The sequence below is a fragment of the Corvus moneduloides genome, chromosome 6, assembly GCF_009650955.1.
Source record: "Corvus moneduloides isolate bCorMon1 chromosome 6, bCorMon1.pri, whole genome shotgun sequence".
NCBI lineage: Eukaryota > Metazoa > Chordata > Aves > Passeriformes > Corvidae > Corvus > Corvus moneduloides.
In genome coordinates this window covers 53,311,245-53,322,104 of record NC_045481.1, presented here as the reverse complement: position 1 = coordinate 53,322,104, position 10,860 = coordinate 53,311,245, and the positions used below count along the sequence as shown (strand labels likewise).

The 10,860-nt window shown below is 57.4% G+C and overlaps 1 protein-coding gene across 4 annotated transcripts; it reads left to right on the top strand.

The window, feature by feature from the left end:
• Positions 1-146: 146 nt before the first annotated feature.
• On the top strand, positions 147-10,379 carry FNBP4 (formin binding protein 4). Of its 4 annotated transcripts, none has more exons than XM_032110697.1 (17): positions 147-285; positions 444-524; positions 1,278-1,414; positions 1,542-1,743; positions 1,830-1,980; positions 2,061-2,178; positions 2,345-2,683; positions 2,771-2,981; positions 4,856-4,974; positions 7,070-7,174; positions 7,458-7,591; positions 7,913-8,010; positions 8,549-8,727; positions 8,963-9,193; positions 9,300-9,827; positions 9,916-10,073; positions 10,180-10,379. In XM_032110697.1, exons 1-17 carry the CDS (start codon positions 162-164, stop codon positions 10,268-10,270), a joined length of 3,006 nt encoding a protein of 1,001 aa, XP_031966588.1. In that variant the 5' UTR covers positions 147-161; the 3' UTR covers positions 10,271-10,379. The 4 variants fall into 4 exon arrangements, with proteins under 4 accessions (XP_031966588.1, XP_031966587.1, XP_031966590.1 ...); XM_032110696.1 differs by having other exon boundaries at positions 2,058-2,178; XM_032110699.1 differs by lacking the exon at positions 7,913-8,010 and having other exon boundaries at positions 8,880-9,193.
• Positions 10,380-10,860: the final 481 nt, after the last annotated feature.

Below are 10,860 nucleotides of genomic sequence, written 5' to 3'. Positions count from 1 at the left end.
CACGGCGCCGTCACCTCTTGCTCGTCCCCATCCATAGGGAGCGCGCGCCCGCGGTCCCGCTCCTGGGGGCGCGTCTCGCGCAGGCCCCGCCCCGGTGGCGTCATCGCCCCGCCCCCTGCGCGCGGCGCGCGCGGCCACAGCCCTGAGGCGCAGCCGCCGCCATGGGGAAGAAGGCGCGGGCCGCGCCCGGGCGCCGGCCCATCCTGCAGCTCTCCCCGCCCGCGCCGCGCCGCGACGAGGCGGCGGGACCCGCGGGCGAGGGGCGCGACTCGGGCTCCGAACCGGGTAAGGCGACGAAGGCGGGTGGAAGCGGGGGGCGCTTTGTTGGCGGGGCGCGGCCTAGTGCGGCCTAGCGCGGCCTAGCGGGACCGGGGACCCTGATCCGCCCTCCCCCCCGATCCCACCAGCCTGAGCCCGCCGTAATTGACGCTTCTGTCCCGCAGATGAGCCCGAGACGGTGGCGGAGCCGCTCCGCAACCCGCCCAATCCGCCGCCTCCCGCTCCCGCCGCGGTCAAGGCCACAGGTAAGGGAGCGCCCTGGGGTGAGACGCGGGATTACATCCCCCCTAAAATCTACGGGGAGATTCTCAGGATTTAGTGGTGGAGCGCCCCCCGATGCACAATAATGATAAAAAAATAGGGGAGTTCTGGTTCTAAATGGGGGTTTTTGTCTGAAATTTGGAGGGTTGATTCTCAGATATCATTTTTTGGGTCTAAAACGTGACCCAAATGTAGGAGTTTGGTCCTTTGTGTGTTTTTTTGGTCATATATATGGGGTATTGGTCCTAAATATGAGGTAGTTCTGGTCCTAAAAGTGGTGGGCTGTGAGGTTCCAAATAGTTTTTGGAGGTGCTGAGTGTGGGTTTTGTGGTTCTAAGAGTGGTGGGTTTTGTCCTAAACGAAAGGGTTTTGGTGGGACTGTGTTTGTTTTCCTCTCCATAACCGCCTATTTTTAACACAGGGTAATTATCCACTTTTAACTATTATTTTTAAGGGAAGAGAGTTAATGCTTTCCTAAGTAATTCACTTTGGGGCTGGAGTTGTTTCCATTTTAATTATTTTAATTGTGCTGTTATTTCCCAAGAGACGATTGCTCATCTTTAAATGCATTTTCTTACTCTTTCTTGTACTGATTTCTCCCAAGCTGACCCTGGCACGTATACAGGGGCTGTTCCCCCTGGGAGGACAGTGGCACCACTGGAGTGGAGGGTGGGGGGGTCGGATCCAATGCCCTGTGACAACAGAATTCCCCTGAGGGTTCACTCTCCCTTCTCCAGGAGGTTTGTGCCTGCTGGGTGCCTATGCCGACAGCGATGATGAGGAGGGCGAGACCCCAGAGAAGCCGGCCCGTTCCACTGATGCCAATGGCAGCAATTCTACTGACATCGACAGCACCCTGGCAAACTTCCTGGCTGTGAGTGCCACTCTGGCAAGGGCAAGGGGAGGGAGGGATTTTCATGGTCCAAGACATTGTCTACATCCAGTAAGTGCTTTGATTTGGCTTGGGATTTGAAGCTCATGGTGGGATGCTGTTTTTACAGGAGATCGATGCCATCACAGCCCCTCCACAGCCCGCTGAGCCCACTGCTGCCTCCTCTTCCTCCTCCTCTGTGCCACCCCCTATGCCTCCCCGCCCGGAGCCGAAGGATTCAGGCACAGGCTCATCCTCGGGCACAGCCAATGGCATGGGCTCGGCGCCAGCCCCGGAATGGCAGTACGACACCCAGTGCTCGCTGGCCGGAGGTGAGGCCATTCCTGTCTCCAGAGGAGGTGCTGACAAAGGGGTGTCACCAGGGAGAGGGAGTAACGGGCTGTCGTTTCCCCGGCAGTGGGAGAGCTGGAGATGGGTGACTGGCAGGAGGTGTGGGATGAGAACACCGGCTGCTACTACTATTGGAACACCCAGAGCAACGAGGTGACCTGGGAGCTGCCACAGTACTTGGCGACGCAGGTCCAGGGCCTGCAGCACTACCAGCACAGGTGGGAGAGACCTTCAGGTTGTTGCCTTGTGAGATGTTGTTCCAATCCTGCCCTTCATTCCCGCTCCTCTTCCTCAGCAGCACCGTGGCAGGCACCAATGGCAGCTTCATGGCGGCCACAGAGCCATTCCCTCAGGAGAAGGGGACCCCTGGCAGCACTGGCCGTGGGACTGGCCTTGGCAAACGGGAGGTGAAGAAGGTCAGTCATGTGTGTTCTGGCTGCCATGGGGATTGCAGGCATGTCCTTGGGCTTCCTTGGAAGCAGGTGGGATGCTCTGCTCCACTTGCAGCCCTAGGAAGGGTGTGGCAGCATGGGCTCTTTCCCTGGCAGCTGCCAGAAAGCTCATACAGAGCTCATCCCACAGGAAGTGAACGAAGGAGTGCAGGCCCTCTCCAACAGCGAGGAAGAGAGGAAGGGAGTGGCTGTGGCCCTCCTGGCCCCGCTCCTGCCTGATGTGGTGAAGGAGGAAGAGGAGCGCTGGAGGAGGAAAGTGATCTGCAAAGAGGAGGTTGAGCCACCTCTGGAAGAGGAGGCAAAAGTGGAAGAGGCACCAGCTGCCCCTGAAGAGCCAGAGCCCAGCAGGGACCCCCTGGAAGACACAGGGCAGGAAGATCTGTGCAGCGTGGTGCAGTCGGGGGAGAGCGCAGAGGAGGAGGAGGAGCAGGACACGCTCGAGCTGGAGATGGTGCTGGAGAGGAAAAAAGTAAGGGGAGACGTTTGTCCTGGAAACAGGGCCACACATGCAGCCACAGCATTGCTGGGAATAAACTGGGATGTCATGTCTTGGCAGGCAGAGCTGCGTGCCTTGGAGGAAGGCGATGGCAGCGTTTCAGGCTCCAGCCCGCTCTCCGATGGGAGCCAGTCGGCCTCGCAGGATGCATCCCGCAGGCTGGCCTCCAAGCGAGGGAAATGGAAACTGTTTGTGGGAGCTGCCAGCCCCGAGTCCGCCAGTCGAGGCTCCAGCAAAACGGGCCGGGAGAGCCCGGAAGCAGGAGAAGCAGGTAATTGGAAAGGCTCCCTTCGGAGGGAGGAGCAGGGGGTCTCCTTTCCCTGAAGACCCACAGAGCGGAGCCGGGAAGGGCCGTGAGGTACGTGTGCCGGGTGGGGACAGGCTCAGGGGTGCCTGTGTCACAGCCCAGCCTCACTGGGATAAGCTGCTCCTCTGCCACGGTTTCTCTATCCTAATTACCCACATAAGGAGGAGAGTGCCCTATTCAGTGGTTCCTTGGGAGAAGGGATGCAGATAACAGCTGCCTCACATGCCATTGCCTTCCCATTCCTCCCAACATCACAAACCCAGCCTGCAGCACACCGGGAACTGTCACCTTCCACTTCTAAACTTCAGTTTTTGAGGTGCCTGGTGTCAAATTCCAGACAGCCAAAGTGTCCCTGGAGCCACTCCAGGGCCCCACACTCAGTGTGTAGGTAATGTAACTCCAGCCCTTGTGGCAAGGCAGCTCCAGTTCCTATGGGGCGGGGTCAGCTCTGGGTGTGTGTGGACGTATCAGTCATACACAACTGCCCCTTGTGTTCCTGTTGGACCCCCCCAGAGCTGTGCTTCCCAAAATGCAGCAGCCATAGAATTTTAAGGAACACTCTCTGCCCAGCAGCTCTGGGACTCCCAGGTTGTAGAATCGTGGAATCATTCAGGTTGGAAATGCCCTCTGAGGTCGTGGAGTCCAGCTGTTCCCTCAGCACTGCCAAGGCCACCACTAACATATATGTCCCCAAGTGACACATCCATGTGGCTTTTAAATCCCTCCAGGGATGGGTACTCCACCACAGCTCTGGGCAGCCTGTGCCAGGGCTGGACAGCCCTTTCTGTTAAGAAATTTTTCTCAATATCCAACTTAAACCTCCCCTGGCACAACTTAAGGCTGTTTCTTCTTGTCCTGTCTCTTGTTCCCTGGGAGCAGAGCCTGACTCCACTCTCAGGGCATTGTGGGGAGCAAGAAGGTCCCACCTAAATCTGTTTTCCTCTGGATGTGCCAGTCCCTTCCCAGCACAAGATTTGTTTGCCTGCAGCACAGAAAGCTGAATGAAACTGCTTTTTTCCAAGGAAAAATGGTACAAAAGTGCCTGGAGCAGGCTGTGTCCTGCTGGAGTGGGAGTCGGTGCCTGCCCTATCCCAGGGTTCTTGTGGCCCTGAGGCGCCTCTGCTTCAAGTAGGGGCATGAGCTGGGTGACAGCTCTGACATTGAATCAGTGATGTCATTTTTGCATAGAAAAATGAATGGTTTTGCCAGAGGGCTTTCCAAATAACCCCGAAGCGAGCTCTTCCCAGCAGCACCAGTTTCCACCTTAACCTGGGGAACAGCGAGCTGTCACTCCAAAATAACCAGTTTAAATTGAGCATCCCACTGCTTCCAGTGCCAGGACATGCTGGGAATTGGGGTTTCTTCCCCCAGAAGGCTGTGGGATTCAGTCACAAACTTCCCTCCTTGGAATTGGTTGCTTTGATAGTGAATTAATCATCTGGAGGCAAAACCTTCTGATCTTGGCAGCTTTCGGGGACCTCTTTAGTCTTTGGTAATTAACTTAATCCCTAGTACCTGTTATTGACAGATTTTGGGGGTTAGTCTCTTCCTGCTTCCCTTATGCCTGATATTACAGGTCTTGCCTCATTGCTGCTTTGCACTGTAGCAGCTCCAATCCTCCCCATCCCATGTTATCCTTCTGGAAGGATCCAAAACAAAGAGCAGTGACCAGCTCTCCTTTTTAATTTCAGGCTCTTGTTACTGGCTCTGGTGGGTCCTAGCTCTTTTCCCACTGTTTACCACGTTGGCTTTGGCTCCAGGCACAGTGTCCAGCCAGCTGCTGGCACTGCCAGGGTGGTGGTGGGACAAGGGCTGACCTGTCCTTCCTTCTTCTGCAGCCCCAAGCACAGAAGCAACCGATCCAAGCTCAGACAAAGAGGCAGAATCTGAGGAGCCCCAGGAAAAAGCAAAATCACAAGGGGCTCCAAAAATGGAAGAGGAGGATCAAGATCTAAAGGTATGGAGAGGCAGAGGTGCATGTCCATGAGATGAGGGATGTGATGGGTGCTCCAGCTGCCAGCAGGGACAAGGGACACACTGGCTCCCCCAGCCACGTCTTCCCTGGGAACACCAGAGCTTTGGGCTCTGGATTTGGCCCACCTGATGCTTTTAAAGCTCAGATCCCGGTGTGGCTATGGGAACAGCTTGAGAAGGAAGGGCCATGCAGGACTGGGACAATATCCTGTCTCCAGTAGGATTCAGCAGCAAAAGCTTGGATGAAAGGAGGGTGCGGGGGGGCAAAGACTGAGCCCTGGGTGGTGTTGTGACAGAGAACAACCAGTTTGATCTTGACTTTGTTTTCACCAATAACGATATTCCAGTCTCTGACCCGGTCAGTCGTCCCGTTTCCAGGCTGAAGACACCTCGTCCGTATTCTCTCCGTTTCTTGAGGCTGACGGTACCGCTCTGCCCTTTGCCCGGCATTACTTTTAGATGCAAGCTGGGGAAGCCCTGGGGATTTCTGCAGCATCCTGCTGATAGCTCTTCTCTGAGCCTTGGTTTGCTCCTTTGGCTGCACTGGATCAATTCCCTGATCTATAGCAGAGCTCCAGGCTCTAGGGCAGTGTGACAGAGCAGTAGGGGAGATCTTTCCCATTTGTTCTTCAGTCCTCATGTCACTTGTTACCCTGAGATCTCCTGCAGCATAAAATTTGGCTCTGGAGTATTTCTGTGACGTTGGGAAATGTCATCACCTCCCTGTGGCAGATGGGGAATTGCCAGCTCGTGGTGGAGCCCGGTGGAACCTGCAGTGAGAGTTGCCCATCCCTGTCCTCATTTCCCACCACTTAAATAATTTTTCTGCTGTGAAAGGGAAGGGCTTTGGTGCTGTCCTTGTGAAAAATCCCACATCTCTCCCATAAAACAACTCCTTAAAGGATTTGGAGATGTGACATTCTCAGACCAAAACTGAGCCTCCCTCAGTGCAGCATCCATTTGAGACCTGATTTTTAAATGAATTAATTTAAATTAAAAGAAGAGAAGCCTGTGGCAGGACTGGACTCGCTGGTCCCCTGTGCTGTCCCCCCTCCTTCCGGTCCTAGTGGGCGCTGTGACGGACCGTGTGGTGCTTTTCCATGCAGGATTCCCTTAGAGCTGTTGGAGGAATGCCGGCTTCCTGGGTAACCGGTACCATTTGCTCATCGGGTTGGGATCTCTCTGGTTACAGGAGCTGCGCCGAGGCCACCACTGCCAAGTCACCCTCTGTTTCGGGATGTTCCCTGGCTTCTCCAGAGCCATGTTAACATGGGAATTCATATGCCTGCCTTATGCTTCTCTAGGGCTTGTTTGTCTGGCCCTTCCCCTCTCTGGAGACAGATGCTGCCTTGGTGGCTTTGGTGGACATTCCAAAGCCTCTTCTGAGGAGTGAAGCTAAAAATAGACATTTTTAGAGCCCTCCTTAAAGCAGTGGTGATGCCACTTGCAGGCATCCCTGTTCCTGCTCCTGATTCCTTTCTGGCTTGTGGCTGCTTCCATGCAGTGCCCCCCTTCAGGGGGATGGACACACGGATCCCTGTGTCCCCAGACTGGAGGTTTCACTCCCATGGGATGCTGGCGTTGAGTAGCTGTGGTCACCATGGGCTGACCTGAGTTTTGATGTAGCTGCTGCCTCTGCTCTGGAGTAAATCCAGAGCTGTTATCTCTTTCTGGTGCTTTCCAGCTAGTTCCTCTGGGAAGTGATTATTTACAGAACCTGGAATTACATCCTGGCCCATTTATTTTGGAAACGTTAGATACCTGCCGTGGCGGTGGAGCTGTAACTCCAAAGTACTGGAGCAATCCAAGCCCGTGCTGTCCTTCCACACAGAGTTGAGCGCAGTCTGTGGAGGAGCTGTCACCCAGCCACCCACACTGCCCTGTCCCTGGGGTGCAGGATGTAGCAGGACTTAACAGAGGGGGTGACAGGCACACAGGGCCAGGGCGGCACCTCCCAGTCCCGCCAGGCTGAGGGGCCTTGGGTGGTCCTGAGCGGTGTTTCCCAAGAGCCGTGGGGCTGCAGCCGCCCGATGCTGCTCCCAGAGGGTGGCTCTTGACTCTGCCCTTTCTCCTGGCAGTTTCAGATTGGAGAGCTGGCAAATACTCTGACTAGTAAATTGGAGTTCCTGGGCATCAACAGACAATCTATCTCCAACTTCCACATGTTGCTGTTGCAGACAGAGGTAACCGAGCCTTCGCCCCTTGCTCCAGCCTTGTGTTCCGGAGCGGATCGGATGCAATCCGCCGTCCGAGCGCCGGTGCTGCGTGAGCCTTGTGGCGCCTCGCTGCGCAGGGCCCTCCCTTCCTCGGCGGGGGGAGAGCGTGGCTTGGCGCGGAGGTGGGGTGTCCTCCTCCTGGCCCCCCCGCGTCCCGTGCCGGAAGGGAGCCTCCCGATCCTCGAGTCCCATCCCCCCCGGGGCTGCTGGCAGCCCACCTCACCGGCTTCCCCCGGTTCTTGCCCTCTAGACCCGCATTGCAGACTGGCGAGAAGGTGCTCTCAATGGAAACTACCTCAAACGCAAACTCCAAGACGCAGCCGAACAGCTTAAACAATACGAAATAAACGCCACCCCTAAAGGCTGGTCCTGCCACTGGGACAGGTACGCGCTCTCCTCCTTTCTCACCTTTCATCTCTGACATCTCAGACATGATTTGTGACCATCAACCACCCGACGACGCTGGCGCCGTCCCTCTGGCAGACTGAGAGCGGCTTCTGTTAGTGCTGGGCAGGCAGAGAAACGTCCGGCACTCGCAGAGTTTGGGCCGGCCACCAAACTGGAGGATCCAAACGGAGTGCCTAGTGCTTTGCGACGGAGCCGATTCCTTGACGGACAGAGCTGGTTGTCCCTCTCGCGAGTGTCCAGCGCTGTGGAGGGCGGGCCTGGGGGGTCGCGCATGCGAGAGCTCTGTGAACTTTGCAGGATCTCTGGATCAACTCTTCTGACCAACAGCTCTTCCAAAGGACAAACTTCAACTCACCGACGGAATGAAGAACAAGATTTCTGTCTCCTGCCAGCAGGTCAGACCCAAACATTTCTTTGTCTATTTGGCTTTCTTGATTAATTTTCCTTTGTTTGAAATCTTTGCTCTTTTGTTTTTCAGCTCCCAGATCCGCTCCCTCTCTCTAGCATTCACTGTGTGTTTGACACCAAGAGTATCATAAAAAACTCTGCGCACCACGGGGTAGGGGGGCAGCCGCTTCCCTCCATTGGGCTGTTCCCTGGTGCCTCTTCTCGGAGGGCGACTTTCGGCCAAGGCCATGCTGAAAGTCCCGATGTTAGCAAGACGTCGCCGGCGTTCCCGGCCCTCCCCTCCCTCGGAGTGGGGGGCTCAGGGCGACATTCCCGCAGCCAGCGATAGCAAATAGCTTTGAGCGCGTCGGCTCGGGCCTCTCCTGCCTCTGTCCTCAAAGTTGTTTGTTGTGTGTGGGAGAGTGGCAGCCCCGCTGCACGAGGGTCTCCCCTGCGAGAGCGCACTGCTGTCGTGGGCAGGCCCGCCTCGGAGTGTCGGGGGCGGAGAAGGGAAGCTGAAGCCTCCTTCTCTTTCTTGTGATCTAGGGAGCATAGACGCTATTTCTATGTTAACGAGCGCTCAGGAGAGTCGCAATGGGAGTTTCCCGACGGGGAGGATGAGGAGGAGGGACAGCGAAGCGCCGACAGAAAACCCGACGGTCCTCCAAAGCCACCTCCCAAAGACAAAGGAGAGCGCACCGAGGAGCCCGCCGAGCGCCCTACAGGTACGCCCAGCTGGCACTGGGGGGTCCTGGCCCCAAAGCGGGCGGCGGGGAGCAGGGCAGTCCATGGTGGCAGTGCCTCTAAGCAGGACCACAGGCAGGAGCAGGCAGCATGGACTGGGGTGTTCAAGCCCATGTCAATGTGTATTCTTCAGGCTCCCTTTGTAAAGAATCCTTCTCAGGCCAAGTTCCTGCTACGTCTCTCATGCCGCTCACTCCATTTTGGACTCTGCTTCAGTCCTCCGTCCCGGTCCTCCAACCTCCCTTGCCTTTGGAAATGCCTCCGCCGCCTCCACCCCCCCCAGACTCGCCCCCGCCACCTCCCCCGCCGCCCCCACCGCCTGGAGAAGATGGGGAGATCCAGGAAGTGGAGATGGAAGATGAGGGGGGCGAGGAACCACCTGCCCCAGGAACAGAGGAAGATGCTCCCCTGAAGTCCCTGGTGCGCCCCACTGCCAGCAGCAGCCAGGTGAGCAGGGAAGCCAGGTCTCTGCTGATTCCAGAGTGTGAGAATCTGGGAAACAGGTGTGTAACGGTGCTCCTGGCTCAGCACTCACCTTGGCACTCCCTTCCAGGCCGCTGTCGATCCGGGCCCAGTTCCACTGCTCTCGGCCAAGCCGCAGAAGAGGAAAGCTGTGGAGATGAGCCCAGGGCTGATGCAGCGCACGGCCACCATTGGAAGCTGCCCCGTCATCTACAGCCAGCCCCTGATGGCCACGGGCAAGTACCAGCCATCAGCCATGCCCTTGGCCTCCCTGAGGCCACGCCAGCGCCTCCAGAGTGAGATCCAGGGACGCCCCAACCTCCGCATGGCTCCGGGCCATGCTGGCCCTCAGCCCACAGCGCTGGGGCTGCAGTCCGGCTACCTGGGTGTGACGGGACCTGCTGCACCTGTGATGGGATACTCGGAGTGTGCTGCGCCCGTCAGCCTGGCCGCCACGGCCACCGCGCAGCCAGCGCCGGCACGGGGAGCCCTGCCCCCCGCGGGCACTGTGGCCGAGCAGCCGCCACCGCCACCACCCCCACAGACGCCCCCACCACCCACCCCCAAGGCGCCGCCGCCACCAGAGAAGGAGAAGCCAAGGAAGGGGCGCAAGGACAAGGTAGGCCAGACGGGTGGTCCCTCACCGGCACTTGTTCCTCCCTTCCTCCTTTTCCAGCCGCACTCACCACTGTTCTTTTGTGGCACAGGGCAAGAAGGGCAAGACGAAGATGCCATCTTTGGTGAAGAAGTGGCAGAGTATCCAGCGGGAGCTGGATGAGGAGGAGAATTCTAGCTCCAGCGAGGAGGACCGGGAGACCACAGCGCAGCGGCGCATTGAGGAGTGGAAGCAGCAGCAGCTGATGAGGTACAGACCCTGGGGGCTGGCACCTGGACATTTCCTGGTCCCTTGTAAAGGCGGGGGATCCATGGGAGGGCCAGCTGGGTGCTGACATCCCACTTTATCCCTGCAGTGGCATGGCCGAGAGGAACGCCAACTTCGAGGCACTGCCAGAGGACTGGCGCTCACGGCTGAAACGGAGGAAAACGGCCTCCAACACGTGAGGCACACAGTGCTGCACCCAGCTCTTGGGGTTTTTTTTTGTTTTTTTGTTTTTTTTACAGATGTACAGTTCCTTTGACCATTGTCCAATAAATTGTAGCAGTTTGGGAAGTGCTGTCTCATTGATTTTGCTGAGGGCAGGTGGTAGGTGGGGATGGGGAGCACAGCAGACCCCTGTAATCCACAGTGCAAGTTGGGTGCTTGTGTGGATTGTGGAGAGCAGGAAGGCTCTGCAGAGGAAGCTGGACAGGCTGGATTGAAGGGCTGAGGCTAAAGGTGTGAGGGAAAGGCCAAGTGCCAGGTCCTACACTTGGATCACACAAACCCTGTGGAATGCTCCAGGCTGCGGGAAGAGAGGCTGGAAAGCTGGAAAAGGCCATAGGGGTGCTGGTGAGAGCAGCTGAACATGAGCCCCGGTGTCCCCAGGGGTCGCAAAAGACCGATGGCACCTGGGCTGTCCCAGCATTGGTGTGGCCACAGGCCCAGGGCAGTGGCTGTCCACTGTTCTGGCACTGCTGAGCCACCTCCAGTCCTGGGGACCGATCTGGACCCCTCATGGCAAGAGAGACACTGAGGGGCTGTCCAAACAAGG

Bases quoted from the DNA above. Each gene is read 5' to 3' on its own strand.
- FNBP4 (XM_032110696.1), top strand. From the start codon at position 162: ATGGGGAAGAAGGCGCGGGCCGCGCCCGGGCGCCGGCCCATCCTGCAG. The intron at 1,744-1,829 runs GTGAGGCCATTC...TTTCCCCGGCAG, and splicing joins CCAGTGCTCGCTGGCCGGAG to TGGGAGAGCTGGAGATGGGT. The intron at 10,074-10,179 runs GTACAGACCCTG...TTATCCCTGCAG, and splicing joins AAGCAGCAGCAGCTGATGAG to TGGCATGGCCGAGAGGAACG.